Source organism: Bufo gargarizans, unplaced genomic scaffold (assembly GCF_014858855.1).
Source record: "Bufo gargarizans isolate SCDJY-AF-19 unplaced genomic scaffold, ASM1485885v1 original_scaffold_926_pilon, whole genome shotgun sequence".
Classification (NCBI taxonomy): domain Eukaryota; kingdom Metazoa; phylum Chordata; class Amphibia; order Anura; family Bufonidae; genus Bufo; species Bufo gargarizans.
Genome location: NW_025334759.1, coordinates 105,747 through 131,272, shown reverse-complemented (window position 1 = coordinate 131,272; position 25,526 = coordinate 105,747). Strand labels below are relative to the sequence as shown.

General features: G+C 44.7%; 1 protein-coding gene across 3 annotated transcripts in view; it reads left to right on the top strand.

Moving 5' to 3' along the window:
* Positions 1 to 22,416: 22,416 nt before the first annotated feature.
* The window catches only part of LOC122924239 (pulmonary surfactant-associated protein D-like), a 42,875-nt gene continuing 39,765 nt past the window's right edge, over positions 22,417 to 25,526 (top strand). For 2 of the 3 annotated variants that reach the window (XM_044275169.1, XM_044275167.1), the window contains exon 1: positions 22,417 to 22,539. In XM_044275169.1, the coding sequence (XP_044131104.1) occupies positions 22,537 to 22,539 (3 nt within the window). In that variant the 5' untranslated portion in view covers positions 22,417 to 22,536. Of the gene's footprint in view, positions 22,540 to 23,829; positions 23,936 to 25,526 lie in introns of those variants that run through there. The other variant, XM_044275168.1, reaches the window with a different exon arrangement.

Sequence of the window (25,526 nt, the reverse complement as noted above, 5' to 3'; positions counted from 1 at the left end):
ACCTCCTCTCCTGTCACCTGTGTAAAAAAAACACTGATTTCTCTACACATTGCTTGTGCTTGAATGTCCTTATTCTCCTCCAGTTCAGCCCCCACAGAGCTTATGTGGCCGTGAGATGTAGTCGCTACGTCTCCTGTCCCCTGGCCAGCCAGATTTAGCAGCATCTGTTCCAGTACATGAATCAGTGGAATGACATTGTTCATCCCGTAGTCCTGGTGACTGACAAATGGCAGGTGTCACGCATGAGCTGCCACTGGCTAACATTGAAGTTACACAGGGGAGTACCTCTGTCTACCTGTATCATCAAGAAATCGTTCATGGCCTTCTCTGTTCATATACAGTTGCAAGAAAAAGTATGTGAACCCTTTGGAATGATATGGATTTCTGCACAAATTGGTCATAAAATGTGATCTGATCTTCATCTAAGTCACAACAATAGACATTCACAGTCTACTTAAACTAATAACATACAAATTAAATGTTACCATGTTTTTATTGAAAACACCATGTAAACATTCACAGCGCAGGTGGAAAAAGTATGTTAACCCCTAGACTAATGACATCTCCAATAGCTAATTGGAGTGAGGTGACAGCCAACTGGAGTCCAATCAATGAGATGAGATTGGAGATGTGGGTTACAGCTGTCCTGCCCTATAAAAAACACACACCAGTTCTGGGTTTGCTTTTCACAAGAAGCATTGCCTGATGTGAATGATGCCTCGCAAAAAAAGAGCTCTCTCAGAAGACCTACAATTAAGAATTGTTGCCTTGCATAAAGCTGGAAAGGGTTATAAAAGTATCTCCAAAAGCTTTGCTGTTCATCAGTCCACGGTAAGACAAATTGTCTATACATGGCTAAAGTTCAGTACTGCTGCAACTCTCCCTAGGAGTGGCCGTCCTGTAAAGATGACTGCAAGAGCACAGCGCAGACTGCTCAATGAGGTGAAGAAGAATCTTAGAGTGTCAGCTAAAGACTTACAAAAGTCTCTGGCATATGCTAACATCCCTGTTAGCGAATCTACGATACGTAAAACACTAACCAAGAATGTATTTCATGGGAGGATACCACAGAGGAAGCCACTGCTGTCCAAAAAGAAACATTGCTGCATGTTTAAAGTTTGCACAAGAGCACCTTCGATGTTCCACAGCAGTACTGGCAAAATATTCTGTGGACAGATGAAACCAAAGTTGAGTTGTTTGGAAGAAACACATAGCACTATGTGTGGAGAAAAAGAGGCACTGCACACTATCATAAAAACCTCATCCCAACTATGAAGTATAGTGGTGGGGGCATCATGGTTTGGGGCTTCTTTGCTGCATCAGGGCCCGGATGGATTGCTATCATTGAAGGAAAAATGAATTCCCAAGTTTATCAAGACATTTTGCAGGAGAACTTAAGGCCATCTGTCCACCAGCTGAAGCTCAACAGAAAAAGAGTGTTGCAACAGGACAGCGACCCAAAGCATAGAAGTAAATCAACAACAGAATGGCTTAAACAGAAGAAAATATGCATTCTGGAGTGGCCCAGTCAGAGTGCTGACCTCAACCCGATTGAGATGCTGTGGCATGACCTCAAGAAAGCGATTCACACCAGACATCCCAAGAATATTGCTGAACTGAAACAGTTCTGTAAAGAGGAATGGTCAAGAATTACTCCTGACTAGGGATGAGCGAACCCGAACTGTATAGTTCGGGTTCGCACCGAATTTTGGGTTGTCCGTGACACGGACCCGAACCCGAACATTTTCGTAAAAGTCTGGGTTCGGGTTCGGTGTTCGTCGCTTTCTTGGCGCTTTTTGAAAGGCTGCAAAGCAGCCAATCAACAAGCATCATACTACTTGCCCCAAGAGGCCATCACAGCCATGCCTACTATTAGCATGGCTGTGATTGGCCAGTGCAGCATGTGACCCAGCCTCTATTTAAGCTGGAGTCACGTAGCGCCACACGTCACTCTGCTCTGATCAGTGTAGGGAGAGGATGCAGCTGCTGTTAGGGCGAGATTAGGCACTAGACAGGGATTTACTCAGCAAAAACACTTAATGAAGTGATCGATCTACAGCTGTGAATCATTCATTTTCTGCTATTCAATTGCTCACTGTTTTTAGGCTGCCCAGAGCGTTTTTCAGTCACTTTTTTCTGGGGTGATCGGCGGCCATTTTGTGTCTTGTGGTGCGCCAGCACAAGCTGCCACCAAGTCCATTTAACCATCAATAGTGTGCTTTTTTTTTTATATATATCCTACATCAGGGGCTTGGCTGTGCTTGATATTTTATTGAGGGGTGAAATACAATTGCCAAAATAGCAGTACCCTAAATCTGGTGTTTCAGCTGTGGCTAGCCAATTGTAATACTGTCTGCTGTCTGGCAAAGGATATATTTTTGTTCTGGGTTGAAATACAATTCCCAACTTAGCAATTCCCTAAATCAGTGGTTTCTGCTGTATCAGGCCTACTTTAAATCTATCCATAGAAGGGTATATTAGATTGAAGGTGCTGATAGGGTCATCCACAATAACTTCACACGCTACCGTGCATTTCCAAGTCTAATTCTGTCCGTAAACATATACCTGTCATCCAGCGCCTAAATACAAGGCCTACAATTTATATTTAGCTAAATCTGTCGTTATTGCTGTGGCTGGTCAAGGTTTTTGGTGTCCGTTAAAGCACAGTTTTTGTTCTGGGTTGAAATACAATTCCCAACTTAGCAATTCCCTAAATCAGTGGTTTCTGCTGTATCAGCCCTACTTTAAATCTATCCATAGAAGGGTATATTAGATTAAAGGTGCTGATAGGGTCATCCACAATAACTTCACACGCTACCGTGCATTTCCAAGTCTAATTCTGTCCGTAAACATATACCTGTCATCCAGCGCCTAAATACAAGGCCTACAATTTATATTCAGCTAAATCTGTCGTTATTGCTGTGGCTGGTCAAGGTTTTTGGTGTCCGTTAAAGCACAGTTTTTGTTCTGGGTTGAAATACAATTCCCAACTTAGCAATTCCCTAAATCAGTGGTTTTTGCTGTATCAGGCCAACTTTAAATCTATCCATAAAAGGGTATATTAGATTGAAGGTGCGGATAGGGTCATCCTCAATAACTTCACACGCTACTGTGCATTTCCAAGTCTAATTCTGTCCGTAAACGTATACCTGTCATCCAGGGCCTAAATACTAGGCCTACAATTTATATTCAGCTAAATCTGTCGTTACTGCTGTGCCTGTATTACTGTAATAAGGTACCTAAATAGATAGCCAGATGGTGTTAGGTGTCTGTAAAAAAAAGGCCTGAATTTGAATTCAATACATTGGGCCAAATAATTTTTTTCTTATTGTGGTAAACAGTAACAATGAGGAAAACATCTAGTAATTGACGCGGACATGGTCGTGGTGGTGTTAGTGGACCCTCTGGTGCTGTGAGAGGACGTGGCCGTTCTGCTACAGCCACACGTCCTAGTGAACCAACTACCTCAGGTCCCAGTAGCCGCCAGAATTTACAGCAATATTTGGTGGGGCCCAATGCCGTTCTAAGGATGGTAAGGCCTGAGCAGGTACAGGCATTAGTCAATTGGGTGGCCGACAGTGGATCCAGCACGTTCACATTATCTCCCACCCAGTCTTCTGCAGAAAGCTCACAGAAGGCGCCTGAAAACCAAGCCCATCATTCTGTCACATCACCCCCATGCATATCAGGGAAACTGTCTGAGCCTCAAGTTATGCAGCAGTCTTTTATGCTGTTTAAAGACTCTGCTGGCTTTCCCAAGGGCATCCACCTAGCCCTTCCCCAGCGGTGGAAGACATAGAATGCACTGACGCACAACCACTTATGTTTCCTGATGATGAGGACATGGGAATACCACCTCAGCACGTCTCTGATGATGACGAAACACAGGTGCCAACTGCTGCGTCTTTCTGCAGTGTGCAGACTGAACAGGAGGTCAGGGATCAAGACTGGGTGGAAGACGATGCAGGGGACGATGAGGTCCTAGACCCCACAAGGAATGAAGGTCGTGCCACTGACTTTCACTGTTCGGAGGAAGAGGCAGTGGTGAGACCGAGCCAACAGCGTAGCAAAAGAGGGAGCAGTGGGCAAAAGCAGAACACCCACCGCCAAGAGACTCCGCCTGCTACTGACTGCCGCCATCTGGGACCGAGCACCCCAAAGGCAGCTTCAAGGAGTTCCCTGGCATGACACTTCTTCAAACAATGTACTGACGACAAGACCCGAATGGTTTGCACGCTGTGCCATCAGAGCCTGAAGCGAGGCATTAGCGTTCTGAACCTTAGCACAACCTGCATGACCAGGCACCTGCATGCAAAGCATGAACTGCAGTGGATTAAACACCTTAAAAACAAGGAAGTCACACAGGCTCCCCCTGCTACCTCTTCTGCTGCTGCCGCCTCGGCCTCTTCCTCCGCCTCTGGAGGAACGTTGGCACCTGCCGCCCAGCAAACAGGGGATGTACCACCAACACCAACACCTCCGTCACCAAGCATCTCAACCATGTCCCACGCCAGAGTTCAGCTCGCCGTCTCATAAACATTTAAGAGAAAGCGTAAATTCTTACCTAGCCACCCTCGACCCCTGGCCCTGAATGCCAGCATTTCTAAACTACTGGCCTATGAAATGCTGTCATTTAGGCTGGTGGACACAGACAGCTTCAAACAGCTCATGTCGCTTGCTGTCCCACAGTATGTTGTTCCCAGCCGCCACTACTTCTCCAAGAGAGCCGTGCCTTCCCTGCACAACCAAGTATCCGATAAAATCAAGTGTGCACTGCGCAACACCATCTGTGGCAAGGTCCACCTAACCACAGATACGTGGACCAGTAAGCACGGGACCTCTCTCCTCTGTCTGGGTGCCGGGGCCTAAATATATGACAATGGACTGTTCCAGTGTTGGGTGACGTGAAGCCTGATTCTCTGCTATGACATGAAGACTGATTCTCTGCTGACACGATGCCTGAATCTCTGTTATGGGACCTCTCTCCTCTGCCTGGGTGCCGGGGCCTAAATATATGACAATGGACTGTTCCAGTAGTGGGTGATGTGAAGCCTGATTCTCTGCTATGACATGAAGACTGATTCTCTGCTGACATGAAGCCTGAATCTCTGTTATGGGACCTCTCTCCTCTGCCTCGGTGCCGGGGCCTAAATATATGACAATGGACTGTTCCAGTGTTGGGTGACGTGAAGCATGATTCTCTGCTATGACGTGAAGACTGATTCTCTGCTGACATGAAGCCTGAATCTCTGCTATGGGACCTCTCTCCTCTGCCTGTGTGCCGGGGCCTAAATAGATGACAATAGACTGTTCCAGTGGTGGGTGACGTAAAGCCTGATTCTCTGCTATGACATGAAGACTGATTCTCTTCTGACATGAAGCCTGAATCTCTGTTATGGGACCTTTCTCCTCTGCCTGGGTGACGGGGTCTAAATATCTGACAATGGTCTGTTCCAGTGGTGGGTGACGTGAAGCCTGATTCTCTGCTATGACATGAAGACTGATTCTCTGCTGACATGAAGCCTGAATCTCTGTTATGGGACCTGTCTCCTCCGCCTGGGTGTCGGTGCCTAAATATATGACAATGGACTGTTCCAGTGTTGGGTGACGTGAAGCTTGATTCTCTGCTATGACATGAAGACTGATTCTCTGCTGACATGAAGCCTGAATCTCTGTTATGGGACCTCTCTCCTCTGCCTGGGTGCCGGGGCCTAAATATATGACAATGGACTGTTCCAGTTGTGGGTGACGTGAAGCCTGATTCTCTGCTATGACATGAAGACTGATTCTCTGCTGACATGAAGCCTGAATCTCTGTTATGGGACCTCTCTCCTCTGCCTGGGTGCCGGGGCTTAAATATCTGACAATGGACTGTTCCAGTGTTGGGTGACGTGAAGCCTGATTCTCTGCTATGACATCCAGGTGTTCGCTCAACTCTAGTTGCCACCCCTACCACTGTCATAATCATCATAACCATGTCTTCGATGAGATTGTTTCTGGCACTCTCGCCCCATTTTTTGATATATGCACTTTATATTATCAGTAGTGTGTCCAGTAACTCTTGGCACGAATACTTTATCATGCCATGCACGATATTTTACTATAGACTGAGTTTTATTTCAGTATTAGTATCTTATACACAATATGCACTTTTAGTCTATTCTGAATCAAGGTGATCCAGCACATTATGAATTAATTTAGATTATGAATTAGATTTTTTATATGAATTATTATGTCAATCACTATGTCTATGGATTGTTATGGACTTCTTTTGTGGGGTTTTTCTTATGCGTCTTTTCTATTTATTATTGTAATATTTATTTAACTTTGATCATGTGATATACCATCCTTAGTAATCAATATTATACTGCAATCATGTGGATTGGTGGTATAATTGAACCTGGTGTATTAATTGCTGGATGTTTCGCTCATTTATGTATAGTGTATTTAGAGATATGTTACTGTTATATTTTAACATGCAAATAACAGCACCTATGAATATGTGATCATCGTAGGCCTAATATGGATGATTGTTATATACAGGGATTCCGTACTTCTTCTAAATAGCACCATCTTCCCCTTGAGATGTAGTTACATCCGCTTTTTCAATAGGTTCCATTTGCTTGTGTTTGCGGGACACCTGCAGTCCACTTGGTGGCGGTTCCACGCATGCGCTGCACGGCGCCATCTCAACGTGCTCCGATACGTCATCATGCGCCGGGCATGCACGGTCCATTGGCGGGGATGCGCTGAGAGATGGCTCCGTGGATCATGGTGCTTCCACGCCCGCTGTGTTGGACCACAGGTGTTCGCAACCCAGGTAAACCCTCCCGCTTAGGGTCACACATCCTTCTGGGCTATCATCATGTCTTCAGGTACGTCCTGTGTTAGGTGTAATTAGACACCATTCCACGCTTTACTATATACCATATTCATATTAGGCCTACGTTATCCCTTAGGCTGTGTATATGTACTGTGTTATAGACTAGGCTGCGGATACATTGTATTAAGTCTGCTAGTTATATGCTGTCTATGACCGTTTAGGACACTGGCAGTGTATCTCATGGACATCCCGGGAATTCCCATATATTGTGTATCACGCCTTATAGTCCCCCATTGGGGTGCTAATTATCATCAGTGAAATAGACTTTGGGTGCCCATGAGTCACAGTATTTGACCTTGTACCCACTAAGTGCCTAATTGCCTTGTGGGGTTACATGACAGTCCAGCTGTATATTTTGCGCTTCGCTTCTGTGTATACTGCTTTCCATCTTGCCTCCTTTTTCTACATATTTTAATATATAATAAAATTGATATTATTTTGGATATATGTTCTACTCAGCTGACAGGAGTGGAGGAGCAGGAGCAGCCAGAGGAGTTACAGGGCGATGAGGAAGACGAGACAGAGGACCCAGACACACCCTGTCAGTATGCAGTGGAGATGGAGGCAGGGGGACCCTCCGAGTCACTTGTACAAATGGCCCGATGCATGCTCACTTGTTTGCGTAGTGACAGCTGAATTGTCACCATTTGGTAGAGGGATGACTTCTGGCTCTCCACCTTGTTGGACCCTTCGCTACTGGTCCAAAATGGAGGCCTTTTTTACACCCACTGAGAGGGAGGACAAACTGAACTACTACAGAGACATCCTATGTAGTTAGTTGGCCACTGCCTATCTGTGCCATCGTCCATCCTCTCTCAGGTCTGACCGGGGGGCTCCCTGCAATCATATTCCATTGCCATGACTGCTGGAGGGGGGTGGGGTGGCATGAGCAGTACCAGCTTCATCAGCATCAGCCTGGGTCTACAGTCGCTGATGAATAGCTTTATTCACCCCCATAGTAAAGAAACTACTCACCAGCAGCAGCTAGACCTGGAGCAGGACCTGAACCGGCAGGTGGTGGCATACTTAGACAGTACCCTGCTAACTCACATTGAAGATCCGCTGGACTACTGGGCAGCCAAACTGGATTTGTGGGCGCAACTAGCAGGGTTTGCCTTGGAAAAGCTGTCCTGCCCGGGCAGTAGTGTGGCATCAGAGCGGGTGTTTAGTGCGGTGGGGGCCATAGTTACCCCAAGGAGAACTCGCCTGTCCACTCAAAATGTGGAGAGACTGATTTTTGTCAAGATAAATCAGGCGTGAATCAGCCAGGATTTCCACCTACCAATGCCTGTCTGATTAGATCAGGGGTGCACAACCTGCGGCCCGGGGGCCACATGCGGCCCTCAATACCATTCTATGCGGCCCCCAGCCATCTGGTAGCAGACATGTATGTCTATATCTTGTGGCTGCTCACATGAATCTTTCATGTATTGTCCCATTAGATGGAAGTACTAGAAGTGTAACTAGACATTTAGAATATATACTCTATGTTCAATATGCCATAAATATAGTATTTCACTTGGTAGTACCCCTTTAAAGATTATTTTCGGCCCTTGAAATTGTTTCAGGTTGACAATGTGGCCCCCAACCAGAAAAGGTTGTGCACCCCTGGATTAGATCATCTATGCCGCCTCACCCAAACCTTGGCTACCTGCACCAGCTACTACTCTGATGCTGCCACCATGCTGGGTGAGAGAAATATCTCGGCAAAAGACAACTTTTCACATTTTTTTTTATACAAAGTTGGCATTTGACCAAGATATTTATCTCTATATATATTTATATATGGGTATATGTAAAATGACACCCCAAAACACATTGCCCTACTTCTCCTGAGTACAGCGATACTACATTTGTGACACTTTTTTGCAGCCTAGATGCGCAAAGGGGCCCACATTCCTTTTAGGAGGGCATTTTTAGACATTTGGATCCCAGACTTCTTCTCACGCTTTAGGGCCCCTAAAATGCCAGGGCAGTATAAATACCCCACATGTGACCCCATTTTGGAAAGAAGACACCCCAAGGTATTCAATGAGGGGCATGGCGAGTTCATAGAATTATTATTTTTTGGGCACAAGTTAGCGGAAATTGATTATTTTTTTTGCTTTTTCTCACAAAGTCTCCCTTTCCGCTAACTTGGGCCAAAAAATTCAATCTTTCATGGACTCAATATGCCCCTCAGCGAATACCTTGGGGTGTCTTATTTCCAAATGGGGTCATTTGTGGGGTGTTTGTACTGCCCTAGCATTTGAGGGTTTCCGCAATAATTACATGTATGGCCAGCATTAGGAGTTTCTGCTATTCTCCTTATATTGAGCATACAGGTAATGAGATTTTTTTTTTTCGTTCAGCCTTTGGGCTGAAAGAAAAAATGAACGGCACGGATTTCTTCATTCGCATCGATCAATGTGGATGAAAAAATCTCTGCCCAAAAAAAAAAAAAAGGAGGGGAAAGGTGTCTGCCAGGACATACCATACCCACTTAGCTTGTATGCCCTGGCAAACCCGATTTCACCATTCACATCAATCGATGTGGATGAATAAATCATTGCCGGGATTTTTTTATTTATTTTTTATATACAAAGTGTTTGCCAAAGCATATGAACACCGCCGCCTCCTCAGCTCATATGCCTCGGCAAACGTTTCTTTTGCTGCAGAGGAGAAATCTCATCTTGCAGCGCCGCATACACTGACTTTTGTGTAATCTGACAGCAGTGCAATGCTTCTGTCAGAATGCACATCAGTGCTGCAGCTAGTCGATTGGTTGGTCCACCTGGAAGGTAAAAAAAATTAAAACAGGCCGCAACGCAATAAATTTATTAACTTTATAATAACATTTGAACGGAACATATAAACTTTATTTAACTTTTTGAACAGAACGTTAACTTTTATGCTTACTGGTGATTTTTTTTTTTTACCTTTATAGGACAAACCTCCCCTTTCCCATGGGACAATGTTCAAAGCGCAAATCGCCCAGAGATGTGGTGAAGTACATTATGCACTTTGTCCCAGGTGAAAGGAGAGGTTTGCAGCAGCTGTGTGTGAATGGGCCCTAATAGTCCTGTGTGCCTGTCCTGTGAGATGCAATCCCTATGCTAAGTGTACCTGTGCGTGGTACTTCCGGAAACACTCCCCTAAGCATAGGGCAGGGTGGTCAGGGCAGTCAGGACAGAAATAGCGGGTGTCACGCCTTATTCCACTCCTGCTACAGACACAATTTTTTTTCGGGGTGGCGGTCATTTTGAGGTACCGGCAACGACACTGGGGAAATTTTGCTCGTGTAGACGGCTCACTACACTGGTGGTTGAGGCCACTGAACCTCCTGGATACAGGTGGTGTCACGAGGGTGTCAAGAGCCACGTCTGACTCCGTTATACCCGGGGTCAGGAAGTCGCAGCGGGTGGCTGCGCGCTCTATGTCTAAAGATCACGGTGTTTCTTAGTGTTTGTTTTCTGTGTTTGCCTTGCTATCCTTTTTGTCTCACTCAGGGATCCGTAGCTTCTCCTCCTCAGCTGTTTCTTGTCTGCCACTCCCAAACTCCTTATATTCTCCTCTCACACTTCTCTTGTTGCCAGTTATAGAGCTTCCTGCCTGGACATCTATGCTGACCCACTGGAGCTGAGAATCTGGTTGTTGTTCCAGAGTGCTACCCTCCGGATCCCTGTTGGGCTTTTGTTGTCTCCTGTTGTTGCCCACCTGGGATTATATGTTTAGTTTGTATTGTCTGTCCTCCCCTTGGTGTTTTCCTTTAGAGCTAGTGGTGCGGACTAGTGTTCCCACCGCCCTGTTCACTATCTAGGGCTCATCCTAGGGAAAGCCAGGGTTTTAGGCACGTGATCGGCGTACGGGTGAGGAACCCGTCTAGGGACGACAGGGCAGCCAGGCGCCAGCCGCAAGGTGAGTCAGGGGTCACCACCTTCCCTCTCACTAGGGCAGGGCCTCCCTCTTTTCCTCCCTCCGTGTCACGTATGTGACAGTTACGCCGATCGTGATAGGTGGTTCTCAATGATCTCTTCCTGAAATTTGAGGAAGGATCCTGTTCTCCCAGCCTTACTGTAGAGAACATAACTATTATATACAGCCAATTGAATCAAATATACAGACACCTTCAGCATCTGGTTCTGCGGGAATCTGGTTCTGCGGGAAAGTAAATAGGGAGCCAACATCTGGTCATTGAAGTCTACCCCTCCCATAAGCAAATTATAGTGGTGGACACAGAGGGGCTTTTCAATGACACTGGTTGCTCGTTCAATTTGGATTGTCGTGTCTGTGTGAATGGAGGAGAGCATGTAAACGTCACGCTTGTCTCTCCATTTCACCGCGAGCAGTTCTTAGTTACACAAGGCAGCCTTCTCCCCCCTCGCAAGATGGGTGGTAACGAGCCGTTGGGGGAAGCCCCGGCGACTAGGTCGCGCGGTGCCACAGCAGCCAATCTGTTCTAGGAACAAATGCCTGAAGAGGGGCACACTTGTGTAGAAATTGTCCACATAAAGATGGTACCCCTTGCCCAATAAGGGTGACACCAAGTACCAGACTGTCTTCCCACTGCTCCCCAGGTAGTCAGGGCAACCTACCGGCTCCAGGGTCTGATCTTTACCCTCATAGATCCGAAATTTGTGGGTATAGCCTGTGGCCCTTTCACAGAGCTTATACAATTTGACCCCATACCGGGCGCGCTTGCTTGGGATGTATTGTTTGAAGCCAAGGCGCCCGGTAAAATGTATTAGGGACTCGTCTACGCAGATGTTTTGCTCAGGGGTACACAAATCAGAAAATTTGTTGTTGAAGTGGTCTATGAGGGGCCGAATTTTGTGGAACCGGTCAAAATCTGGGTGGCCTTTGGGACGGGAGGTGGTGTTGTCGCTAAAGTGCAGGAAACGCAGGATGGTCTCAAATCGTGTCCTGGACATGGCAGCAGAGAACATGGGCATGTGATGAATTGGGTTCGTGGACCAATATGACCGCAATTCATGCTTTTTTGTTAGGCCCATGATGAGGAGAAGGCCCAGAAAAGTTTTAATTTCGGAAACTTGGATGGGTTTCCACCGGAAAGACTGGGCATAAAAGCTTCCCGGGTTGGCGGCTATAAATTGAGTGGCATATCGATTTGTTTCTGCCACGACTATGTCCAAGAGCTCCGCAGTCAAGAACAGCTAAAAAGGGGGGCGGAGCTAGCGCCGGATGGAGATGGCTGCATAGTTCACAGCTCTCCCGAGAGGTTTGCTCATAACTCCAGCTACCAGACGCTTCATTGAGAGAGAATGGTCAAGATTGGCAACCCGAAGCAGGGTGAACATTCCACCACCTCTAAAACTCAGATCCCTCCTGGAGAGATGGAGAAATTCCTCAGAAAAGCTGCCGCCACGGTGACTCAGAGGGAAGCCAAGATGGCGCCGACACCACAGACGAAGGTGCAGAAGCGCGCTCCGGCTCTTTCAGAGGGAGAAAGTGACACGGAAGAAATGCAGGCTTGTGCCGATCTCCCCCTCACCAGAAAATATCTGGATCGAGCCCTGAGTAGGGTTATGGAACCCATCCTTACCGAAATCTCCGCGCTCAGGCAGGAGGTAAAGCACATCGGCGATCGGGTAGAGGCCGTGGAATCGCTCCAATCTGCGTCTCTGATCCACCAAGCTGCAACGACAGATGCCCTGAGCCGGTGTTCGTCTTACCTGAACGGGCTTCACAATATGATAGAGGATCAAGAAAACAGAGGGCGCCGCAATAACCTGAGGATCCGCGGGATACCAGAAGCGATACAACCAGGTGACATACCGGCAGCTGTCCTCACTATCTTCAGCTCTCTACTGGGGCCTGATTATACACGTGAAGTGATCGTGGAACGGGCTCACAGGGCTCTCCGCCCGAAACCCAAGCCGTCTGATCCCCCTAGAGACATCATCTGTAAGCTTCTGAACTTTCCGGTCAAGTCCGCCATTTTAGAGGCCGCCCGCAACGCCACAGATTTATCGTATGGGGACTCTAAGCTTGAAATTTACCAAGATTTGGCCCCCTCTACCTTGAGGAAACGCCGAGCACTGAAGCCCTTGACCGATTGGCTCCGGTCTAATAAAGTCCTTTATCGTTGGTCCTATCCATTCGGGCTGTCGTTCTCCTTCTCTGGGAAGAAAGTATTCATCGCTTCCTTCACCGACCTGTTCGCCACCTATGACATCCTAAATATCGATCCATTACCGATTGAGAACTGGGAACTCTACCAAGACCTGAAGGACCTTCCAGAACTGCCCAAAGTAGTTCCTTTTGAGGTCCCGCGTACTCCTAAGAATTCCAGATCCAGGAAGAGAGGTTTGCAGTTCACTCCAAGAAGCCTTTCCCAGGATCATTAGCCTAGGACACAGGAGTTCCTCCTCATTATGTCTGGGATCTATTTTTGTTTTTCCCATTGCTTTTTTCTCTCTTGAGTAGGTCCTGGTCTGCTGATTTAATGGCATGTTATTATAGGCAAGACTGCTTAGTTATATATCCCTGTCTATTCCTGTTGGAATGTTCAGGAAGACTCTCCCTCTCTGAAAAATCAATGGCCCTAGCTGAGATGTTATATGACCTCTTACTCGGTCACAAGACCACACTTCCCCCTCATGATTGTAGCATGTAAATGTATGCTTAATTCCTTATTGTTTGTTTTTTCCTGTTTTGTTCCGTATTCTCACCCTCTTTTTCTTCCAAGGTACGAGTCACTTCTATCCACTGCGTGTGTACGAGGCTGCGTCTTGGGGACGGCTGCTGATCTAGAGATGAGAACGCTTAATACCTTTTTGCTCTCTTGGAGGGGACACCACCGGCGCAGAGGTACTTGCATCTACACTTCACAATATGGCTGACTTACACATTGCTTCTTACAATGTTAAGGGCTTTCACTCTCCCTCCAAAAGGAGTCAAGTCTTTGCCATTCTAAGGAAAGCCAAGGCTGAAGTGGTGTTCCTCCAAGAGACGCACTTTCGGTTCAACCGTTACCCCAACATGCAGTTCTCTTATTTCTCCGATTGGTATCACTGTGGGGGTAACTCCTCAGCTTCATGTGGGGTTAGCATAGGCTTTAATAGGAGAATTCCGTTTAAGCTCTTAGACCAGGTTTTGGACCCAGAGGGTAGATATTTGTTGATTAAGGGTTCCATTGGACAGCAAATATACACCTTCATCAACATATATGGTCCTAATGCTAACCAACCCCAATGGGTAGCTACTCTGGTCCCAATTGTCAACCCCTTCAAGGAAGGGATCGTGATTATGGGGGGAAACCTAAATGTGGCCCTTTTCCCTCTCTTAGATACGTCGTCACGCAGATCTTCCCACTCAGGCAGAACTCTCAAGTTCATAAGGAAAAGCCTGTGGGATCTTCACCTGGTAGACTCATGGCGCTCCCTTCATCCCAACTCCCTAGACTACTCCTTCTACTCCCCGGCTCATGACACTTATCACCGGCTGGACTACATGTTCATCTCTAAAGAACACCTCCACCTCTGCAACTCAGCATCAATTGGCTCTATCCATATATCAGACCACTCCCCTATATATTTATTAAGATACTTGCTCCCTCTAAAAATCCTACATGTTTTAAATGGCGCCTTAACGAGACCTTATTGGGCTCCCAATACTTGATAGATCAGGCCTCCAAGCACTTAACAGATTATTTCTCACTGAATGATAGTACGGATATTTCCGCTAATACCCTGTGGGATGCCCCTAAACCAGTTATAAGGGGTCACTTTATCAGTGTGGGCTCCTTTAGAAAGAAACTCCAAGAAAAGGCAATGGATGAGGTCCTTAAAAAGATACGGGACCTTGAGTCCTGCCACAAATCTACCCTTCTAAAATCACAGCTAGAGGAACTCTCTGAATATAGGGCGAAACTCCAATCCCTCTTATCAGCTAAAACAGCAAAGTTCTTTTTGAGTGCTCAACATAAGTTCTTTGCTCATGGAGACAAGGCTTCAAAATTCTTGATAAGCAGGATTAAGGGAAGGAGATCTTCGAACTATGTTCACCAGCTTTCTTCTCCAGATGGCAAGTCTATCTTTTCAGTTTCCCAAATTGCGGAGCAATTTCGAGATTATTACAGTAACCTTTATAACCTTTCCCCTTCAGCCCCCACTGATCAACGAACCTCGCTCATTGGAAGTTTTCTAGACGCGTCCAAAATACCACAAATCTCAACAGACCAGAAATTAAAACTAGAAGCCCCTTTTTCCATCTTAGAACTTAAAAACGCAATGCTACAAATGCCAGCCGGGAAAAGCCCAGGTCCGGACGGGCTTCCCCTTGCTTATTACAAGACCCTTCAAGGAATTCTCTTACCCCATCTGTTGAAGGTCTGTAACCAATCCCTGTTGGGAAACCCGCTATCAAGAGACATGACCATGGCACACATTACACTTATACCGAAAGAGGGGAAAGACCCCAAATGCTGCTCCAATTATAGGCCCATCTCCCTCCTAAACATAGACCTCAAGCTCCTAGCCAAGATGTTAGCGAACCGACTAGCTTCCCTTCTCCCCACCCTCATACATGGGGACCAGGTCGGCTTTATCCGCGCAAGAGAAGGCAAAGATAATACGTCCAGAGTGATAAACGTCATCTGTCACGCCAAAAGACTTTCCTCCCCTTTGCTTCTCCTTAGTACTGACGCGGAGAAAGCGTTTGATAGGGTGAACTGGCAATACTTACGGCAGACTCTTCAAAGATTTGGCCTTCCTGGTCCCTTCATTGATGCGACCTTTACCATGTATGAGCGGGCATCAGCGAGAGTACAAATAAATGGAAGCTTATCAGCCCCTTTCCTGATAAGCAATGGGACAAGGCAAGGTTGCCCCCTCTCACCCCTCCTATTTATATTGGCGCTAGAACCTCTTTTGGCTATTGTGAGGAGAGATGGGGAGATATCTGGTCTATGTTTAGGAGGCAGGGAGCAAAAAGTTGCTGCATTTGCGGATGATGTTCTCATAATGACAAACAACCCTAAAGCTTCCCTACCGCGTATTCAATATCATTTAGACTGCTTCAGCGCAGCTTCGGATTTTAAAATCAATGCTAACAAATCCTTAGTCCTTTGCGTAGGGGTGCCCCAATCTACAAAAAATCAGCTAAGGGTAGGCTCACCCTTTAATTGGTCCTCACCCACGATCACTTACTTAGGAGTCAAAATTAGCCCTAATATTCAGGATCTTTTTTCCCTTAATTACACCCCCCTAAGGGAATCTATATTCGAAGCTATAGATAAACTGGCGCAATCTAACCCAACTCTCTCGTGGTTCGGTCGCAAAAACCTCCTCGCATCACTGATTCTTCCACGCCTAACTTATCTTCAACAGGTATTGCCCATCACAGTCCCCAGACACTATTATGAGCAAATAGCTAAAAAGTTTAGGGCCTTTATTTGGAATAACAAAAAAGCAAGGCTGTCGTACTCTTTGCTAACCAGGCCCAGACATGAGGGAGGGATTGGCCTGCCAAATCCTGAAAACTATGGTAGGGCTATCCTCCTAGCCCGAGTAGTGGCATGGTTGCGCCCCCCCCCCCCCCCCCCACTCGCTCTTGGTGGAAGCGGAAGTGGATATTCTACAAAGATCCCCTAGGGCTTTACTTCTTGGTTCCCAAACGATTATCCCGAGTCAATATGCCCCTTACCCATTAATAAAAGCAGCGCTAGAGGTCTGGAAATGGTTCTTGTCCTCACATAACTCCGTTCCTTTCCCCTCCCCGCTTCTGACAGTAAAGGACATCATAGACACTGCCCCTCTTACTTTACGTGCTGCTACCTCTCAAGAGCTCAAATCCACACCTTTACAGGTAGTGGCTCTGACACTACCTACAGGTGAATGGTTAGATCACCACTCGATGAAAGCCCTTTTAAACCCCCGCCCATGTGACACCTTTGCCATTACGTACTTTAGAGCTTATCTAAAACAACATGTACAAATAGGAGACCTTTATCGCCCCATAGTGTGGTTTGAATCAATCATCTCTTCTCACTCCCCTCCCAAGAAAGTTATATCGATGATTCATGGTAGGATCCGCTCGCCACCTTTGCTCGCAAAACCGGCATTCATTATGGTTTGGGAGAGGGATCTAGATATAGTTATTCCATATGGCAAGCTTCCTGGTCTCCTGAGCTCTCCCCATGGGGCCTCCCGCTGCGTTCGAATTCAAGAGAATAATTATAAGATTCTCACCAGATGGTACAATACGCCTGATAAAACATCTTTATATTCCAATTCGGCCTCGGACGTATGCTGGAGGTGCCATGGGGAGAGGGGTACATTCATACATATATGGTGGACCTGCCCTATTATTCATAAATGGTGGACTGAGATATTTGCCCATTCAAACAAGATCTGTAGGACCTCCATTCAGCCTTCCCCACAGTTGGCTCTTCTTTCTTTCCCCTCATCTGATCACAGGGGGAAACTGCCTTATATGTTTATGCAAATGCTTATAGCAGCGCGCCTCTTGCTTCCCAAACATTGGCTTCAGTCCCACATCCCAACTGTGGAAGATTGGATCCAAAAATTAGATCAAATCCAGAGGTTTGAAGAAATATCCTCTTGGGAAATGCGTGCTCATGGCACTTTTCTGAAGAATTGGGCACTCTGGTCAGATTTCAGGAACCCACAAAAATGAACTACTATCTTGCATGGCGAGGTCGCGCTACAGATCTGGGTGACCAGCATATACACTATTGACTCCCCTTCGGGAAGTCCTTACTCTATCTACAAAGGGAGGTGGGAGCCAATGTATGGAGTCAAGATGTCGCACATAGGTTTGGTCCTTTCTCCCCCCCTCTGCTGTACATTGGTCCTCGACTGTTGTGTTCTATACATATACGAACAAAATGAAGGTGTTTCCCCATAGCCAGGTCGAGCTAGGTTGATAATGTTTAATGATATGCTATTTACTCCCCAATGTAAGGCTGCTTCGCGTGACATCGTACTGCTTATGGTTGACCTGAACATGCAGTCTGGATTAATGTGATACTATCAAGTGGAATATGTTGTAATGTACTCGTCTTACTTCATGACTCTGATAAGGCCTGCGTGCTTTTACCTTGGTACCCTGTTACCCTTTGTTTCTTGTTGAAAAACAATAAAACGTAAATAAAAAAAATAAAAAAAAGAACAGCTAAAAAAAATAACTGTGCCAAACTGATCTGAGCTGTCTCAACCTGAACTCCAGACTGGGCGGTGAAAGGGGGAACTACTGGTGCGGCTGACGTTGGGGGCTGCCAATCAGGGTTTGCTAACACCTCAGGGACTCTAGGGGCTCTACGGGCTTGTCTGTGCGGTGGCTGCGACGGGGAAACTGCTGCACGTGCCACCGTACCAGCTTCAGCTGCCCTTCTGGTGCTCGCCACTTCACCATGTTGTACGGCAGTGCTGGTACTAGGTCCAGGATAGGCTGTGCTGCTGGTGTATGCCTCACCACGTAATCCGACAGCGCCAGCCCCACTCTGCTGCGCTTGAAGCGGATCCTGCGCAACCTGTGATCTAGCAACACGGGGCCGGGTACGCCTGGTGGTATCAGGGACCTCAACCTCATCGTCCGAACTTTGAGTCAGACTGCCACTGCTTTCTACAGGTTCATATTCTCACCCGCCTGATTCGTCAGATGAGGGTTCCCATTCCTCATCCTACTGGGTCAGAAGCCTGTAGGCCTCTTCAGAAGAATACCCCTTACTTGCCATTTGGTCAACTAAATTTAGGGGGTATTCCCTGAGACTACCTAAGAAAAAAAGCAAGCCTGTCTTACAAATGGGAGGCTAGCGAAGTACCGGAGGCCGCTGCGATTGATAAAAAATATCAAAACAGATTTTTTTTATCGCCGCAGCGCTTGTAAACTGATTGTGCAGTGATCAAATTTTTTTTTTTTTTTTTGTCACTGCGGCGGGGCGGGCGTGGGTGAACGCACGTATGCGCGACCGATCAGGCTTGATCAGGCAAACACTGCGTTTCTGGTGGAGGGCGAACTAAGGTGACACTAATACTATTATAGATCTGACTGTGATCAGTTCTGATCACTTATAGATACTATAACAGTACAAATGCTGATTAGCGATACGCTAATCAGAGAATCAGTGACTGCGGTTCGGTGGGCTGGGCGCTAAACGATCGCTAACTACCTAACCAAGGGGCCTAAACTATCCTAAAACTATCAGTCAATACCAGTGAAAAAAAATAGTGACAGTTTACACTGATCACTTTTTTCCTATTCACTAGGTGATTGACAAGGGCGATCAAGGGGTTAATTGGGGTGATGGGGGGTGATCTGGGGGCTAAGTGTTGTGTCTTGTGTATTCACTGTGATCTGTGCTCCTCTGCTGAAACCAACCAACGAAAAGGACCAGCAGAGGAGCACAGCAGCCATTTAACACATTATATTTATAAATATAATGTGCTAACTGGCTTCTGATTTGTTTGTTTTTTAAATCATCAGCCTGCCAGCCACGATCATTGGCTGGCAGGCTGATGACAAAATTGTGATTTAACTTTTGCCTGCCCGCGATGCGCATGCGCGGGCCGGCTCTGACCGAAATCTCGCGTCTCGCGAGATGACGCGCCAGCGCGTCCAGGAAGAATTACAGGGCCGCCGCAAAGACGCATCCCTGCGTGCTGCGGTCCTGAGGTGGTTAAGGCTAAAATTAATAATGTCACTAAGGTGCTTAAAATGCAATAGTGTCCCCTGAGTTATGCGCCAACAAGATTTACTGCAGACACACATTAAAAATCTACAATAAAAATAGTGACATTTTTGGGAGGGTTTTTCCAATTTTAACGTGACTGTTAGGAATTTAAACAACCTAGATCATTCTCAGGAGGTTGGACATCTTGTATTAAAGGGCATCTGTCAGCAGATTTGTGCCTATGTAACTGGCTGACCTGTTGCATATGCGCTTGGCAGCTGAAGGCATCTGTGTTTGACTTTCTTATGTGCTCACACTGCTGAAAAAAATGATGTTTTAATACATGCAAATGAGCCTCTAGGAGCAATGTGGTGATTGATAGGGCCAGGCGTGATGACTGCCATCTTCGGCACACAGAGCCACTGCCTTCCCTCACATTTCTTACCAGACATGCTGCCAAACTGCTCCCTGATGAGACGGTACCACTGGCTGATAGTTTTCAACATAGGTTTCAGTACCAGATTTAGGGGTCACCCTTCTCCAAGGGTGGCTGCTCCACTTCATATACAGATAAGCATAATCTCCTTCCATTCAGCCAGTGTACAAGGTATTACTATGGCGTTTCACTTATTGCCATTGCGCCTTCCTTGTACATTAGAGTTGGCAGCTTGTGGTTTTGAATTACAGCCATTGTGTTCAATGACAGTTCATACTACCACTACTTTGCATATCCCAGCATAGGTTACTTGTGGGCGTGAATTGTGCCAATGTGCTTGTATTTCTCTTTAATGCGATATTGCAATGGTTAATGTTTCCTGGCCTTGTGTCTGCATCTGTTTGACTAATAAGTTTGTTAAGTCTGCTATATATTTCTCGAGTTCCGTGTCAGTCTGATATGTTTTGAATTCTGTGACCTACCCTGGCTGTGCAACATTGATTCTGTTGGATCTTTGCACGTTATGTCTGCATCTGGATTTTATGATGTCTGTTTCATGGATACTGCCTGTGCATGTCCGAATTGTTCCCAAATTCTGTGTATGTCTGAACTTGATCCTAGTTCTGTTTGCCAATGGATTTCAATGTTTTATTTTTTGTCTGATTTGCCTAGCCAAGTTCCTGCACTTGGACGTGTTGTGTGTGAACTGTTTCCTACAGTCTTATGCCTGTTTCATCATGCCACGTTTCTGCATATGTATCTGCTATGTCTGAACTGTGTCCTGAAGTCTGTTCTGTGGATTTTGCATGTTCTATGATTGTTTGTCTGAAGTCTGGTTCTGTTCATGTTTTGCCTTGGATTTGCTTGTGTTCTGACTGTTAGTTCTTGCCTGGTTGTGTCTGTGATCTTGCCTGTGCTTCCAGTGCACTGGTAGTTCTGACCCAGTGTGACAGCTCCGACCTATACCAGAATTATTCCAAGAGGTAGCCTGGTGGCTTCCCTGCAGTGAAGTCCAGATTCCTGTATAGAGGCTAAAGGATGAATACCAGGGAACCAACAGGTCTAGCCCAATACCAAACCAGTGTGTTGGCACAGTGGTTCCACAACCATTGTCTGTAACATGGAATCCCATCTACAAGTCACTCCTTCCCAAAGAATTAGTTTGTACTTGGAGCAAAAACTGACTTATATCCCTTTTTGATAGGCCATGTGTGTATTTTTTTTATCAGTTAAAGTTAAGGTTTATTAGCTACACTTACAATTATTAGTTACCCTTACATCATCTCTCTCTCTGAGACCAATATATGAACAGAAGAGAGAGCACCATAAGAAGTATGCAAACCTGTACCCTGTCTTTTCACCATACGAAACACCCTCCTAACTTCCTCCTGGGTCCTGTTTGTCTAGATATATCCCTTTTCTTTCACCCCCATAAAAGAGGAGTTGCTACATATTTTATACTTGCATCAAAAATGATAATCCCCCTAAATTGGCTGTATGAACCCATCCTTCACCAAGCCTGGCAGAAGACATCTCCTGCAGAATGGACTTCTACAATGAAACATTTCTTAAGATATGGTTTCCCTCATCAATTTACCAAAGATATTGAGTTGACCAATGCAGACCTTTTCACATTTATATTTATACCTGTGGAACATCCTATCTTTCTTGCATTTCTATCTACAACTCTATTTCTGACCCATTTATTGGGTTTCACACGCGCTGTGCTGCTGAAGGATATCTATACAGAAGCAATGTTTTTTATTGTTTTGATTTGAATTATTATTCAACTCTTAAGTGCACAGTGAAACCCAACTTAGGTCTGTATCCTCTGTGATACAATTAAGCTCATATGCTAATACAGCAGTGTAACATATTATATTTGTCATATCTTTAAAGAGGATGATTCATTGATTAATGGTGGACTCTTGATTTCACAGGGTTTTAACACCCTCGTTGATGTCTATCTACATTTTTTCTTTTTGTATCATCTTTGTGCTTAATAAAAAGATGTTCATGAAAAACTAGCATGTGATAAATGCAAAGATGTACTAATGTTTTAATTACATGATCAAACATTTTTCATTTGGGTCACATAAAGAGGCAGGCAGGCAAATACACATGCCAAAAGGCCAAAGCAGACTAAGCCATGATAAGCTTCTCCATAAGAATTTGTAGTGAAATTGCTTGACGTAAATGAGTCATCATCACTGACTGTCTTCCATCTATTCAAATGTATATTCCTAACATAAACTATTGTTTCAGCTTCCTGGAGCTATTATATGCTAAAGTAAATGTCAATTCAGCTTAAAATATTATTGCTAATGCTATCACTATGCCTTCTGTGACTTAGTGAACTTTTGGTTGTTTTGTTAACTATGCAAGGAATGATTGCAACACTCTTGTAACATCTGAGAAAGTCCAGGTTTTGCAGCTACCATAACTCTAAGGATGTTTTGCAATCAAATTTCCCACAAAATTTTACGAAGGTATGTTTTGTTTGCCAATACCTGTCTTGAACTTATAAAAGGGGTCTAGGCTACAGTGTGTCTTTGCTATATTGCAACCAAGGCAAACCAGTATATGGTAAGTTATTTTCTCTGTCAGTCTAAGCTTTTATATATAAAGTATATAATCTTGTATTACAAATCTTTACTAAAAAAAATTAAACTAGATGAAAAGCTGCAATCCTGTGACTAAATACTTTAGACTAGTTTAGGTTCACTTTTCTAAAAAAAACAAACAAAAAAACTGAATTTAATAGGTAACACAATGATGTTGCATTGTAATAAAGTAATAATACTGTACATTATGGGGGGTATTTAATCCAATTTTCTGACTGCATTTTGTGAAAAGCATTACAATATGTAACATTTTTCACCACTTATGGCACTTTTCAAAAAGTGAGTGGGGCTTACTTAGATTTTAAAACTATACTAAAGGTTATTGTTCAACTGGATGTTGACACGGGGAGACCCAGGACCTGCAGAGCCAACATGGCAACAATGGAACAGGAACTAACCAAAAGGGATCAGTTAGGTATGATTATCACTGCAAATCCACTCAGTGAAGTCTGTAGTAAAGGTCACTAAAGATGAACAACCTCTTTAAAGCTGGCACTATCCCTAGAATATTTGTCACACTACAAAAAAGGCACTATGAAATCACTGCCCATAGGGAATGATTTGTGTAGCTTGAAAATGTCTTCAATATAACTGTTCTGAAATTACTACAGACAAGTGACTAGCTAGCAATTTTTTTTAATTGCTATATGCTGGGATTTCAGAGGGATTGCAGAGCTGTTTTTTCTCCGCAGAGAAATGTGAAAATCTTTAGCAAATTAAGTTTGTGAACATAGCCTTAAAAGGGGTTGTTTCTCACTTCAGCAAATGGCATTTATCATGTAGAGAAAGTTAATACAAGGCACTTACTAATGTATTGTGATTGTCCATATTGCTTCCTTTGCTGGCTAGATTCATTTTTTTCATCACATTATACACTGCTCGTTTCCACGATTACGACCACCCTATAATCCATCAGTGGTGGCTGTGCTTGCACACTATAAGAAAAAGCCCTGACCTCTCTGGTGGCCAGGACTGTGGCATGGCATGTAGGCTAGTGCTGTTTCCTGTGCAAGCACTACCACGAATGCGTTGCAGGGTGGTTGTAACCATGGAAATGAGCAGTGCATAATGTGATAGAAAAATGAATCTAGCCAGCAAAGAGAGCAATATGGATACTAAAAAATACACTAGTAAGTGCATTGTATGAACTTTGTCTACATAATTAATGCTATTTTCTAAAGTGAGACAACCCCTTAAAAGCATGCCTGAGTATTTTTTTATGTGTGCATAATGGTTGTGCTCCCTTCCATAGAATCTTCAAGCACGGTAAAGCAGTTACCTCACTTCCCTCTAGAAAGCTGATAAGGAGGAGTAGATCAGTCTTATAGACACATAGGAGCTTCTCTGCTCTTTAAAAGGTGTGTAGAGGAAGTGTTACTATCAGGCTGAAGAGCTTAGCTAGGTCTGACATGCCCCGATTTCCTGTGAATCTTCTCTGTTACTCTTTTACTAGAGATGAATCTAGCCTAACAGGCAGTAGACTGCTAATTAGGTAGAAGTGAGATCTCTAGTGGCCATTTTTTATTTTTCAGGTGAATGCAGGAAGACCTTTTAATTGAAGTGATTTCAAAATTATCCAATGACACCATTCTCTATTGAATTAAATTGTGTGAAAGTACAGTGACTGCTCAAATTGAGGGCTATAAAACATTGCTATGCATTATATAAACACAGAGCCATAGCTTTGCACTTGGGCCTTGGGTTCTGATGGATTTTAAAGGCCCCTTTGCCAAATGGAAAGACATCAATATTACAGATGGCTCTTTGTAGAAAAGTGGGCTCTGCCACTGATTTTGCATTGGGCCAGTAATATGTGGAAATAGATAATTCGATGTTGTAGTAGACAGCAGTTATGCTAAAGGGGTTGTCCCACGAAAAATATTCTATAGTTTTCCAACCAGCACTTGGATCTGAATACTTTTGTAATTGAATGTAATTGAAAATTTAGCATAGCCACTTAGTTATTCAATACAATATATCTGTATAGCACCACCTGCTGTTTTTTTTTTTTCCTATTTCTTTGATTTGCTCACTAAGAAGGTCGCACATGCTCGGTTTCATTCTTCAACTGCCTCCTGAGCCGTGATAGGGAGAGCTGAGACAGGCTTCCTTAGCTGCAGCAGAAAAGACACTCCCCATAAAGAGGTTCTGCACTTTCATTTAACTGATGATCTATCCTCTGCCGACCAGCTGTTTGAGAAGGCAGCGGCGCTCCAGTAGCGCCGCGGCCTTCTCACTGTTTACTGCCAGGCCACTGACGTCACGACTAGTATCAACTAGCGTGGGCGCGGCTAAGCTCCATTCAAGTTAATAGCGGTAAACAGTGAGAAGCTGGAGCGCCGCTGCCTTCTCAAACAGCTGATCGGCGGGGGTCCCGGGTGTCCAGAGGATAGATCATCAGTTAAATGAAAGTGCAGAACCCCTTTAAGCTTTCAGCTTGATATAAATCTAGAAGAGCAATGAATGGATCTCTGGATCCATGTGAGGTACAGAGTGGGTTCTAGTTTGGTTAGAAAGAGGCCCGATGTACTATATATCTATATTTAACCTCTACAAAGGACTACCTCATCATACAAGATATATTTTTATCAATTTTATCCTTTAAACAGTGGCCACCATTATATGGAAAACAGTTTATGAAAGACTCTATAGACTCCTTTTTTTCAGATTTTTATTCCATTTTTTCTTGATTATTTTTTTTCTTAAAATATATATTGTTTGATTTTTTTGATACTTTATAGGGTACTCACTACCCAGTGGTGATCACCCACTATTCTATTAAAATACTACTCCTTTAACTACATTTTTACTATTAAATTTCCACACTTATTTTATTTTATATTCACCCATCCTACCATGAGAACTATAAATACATTATTTAATTGTACCCAGATTTGAGTGTGCCTGCTTACCCTTGTTTTCCCGATGTACTTTATGATGTCTGATTTT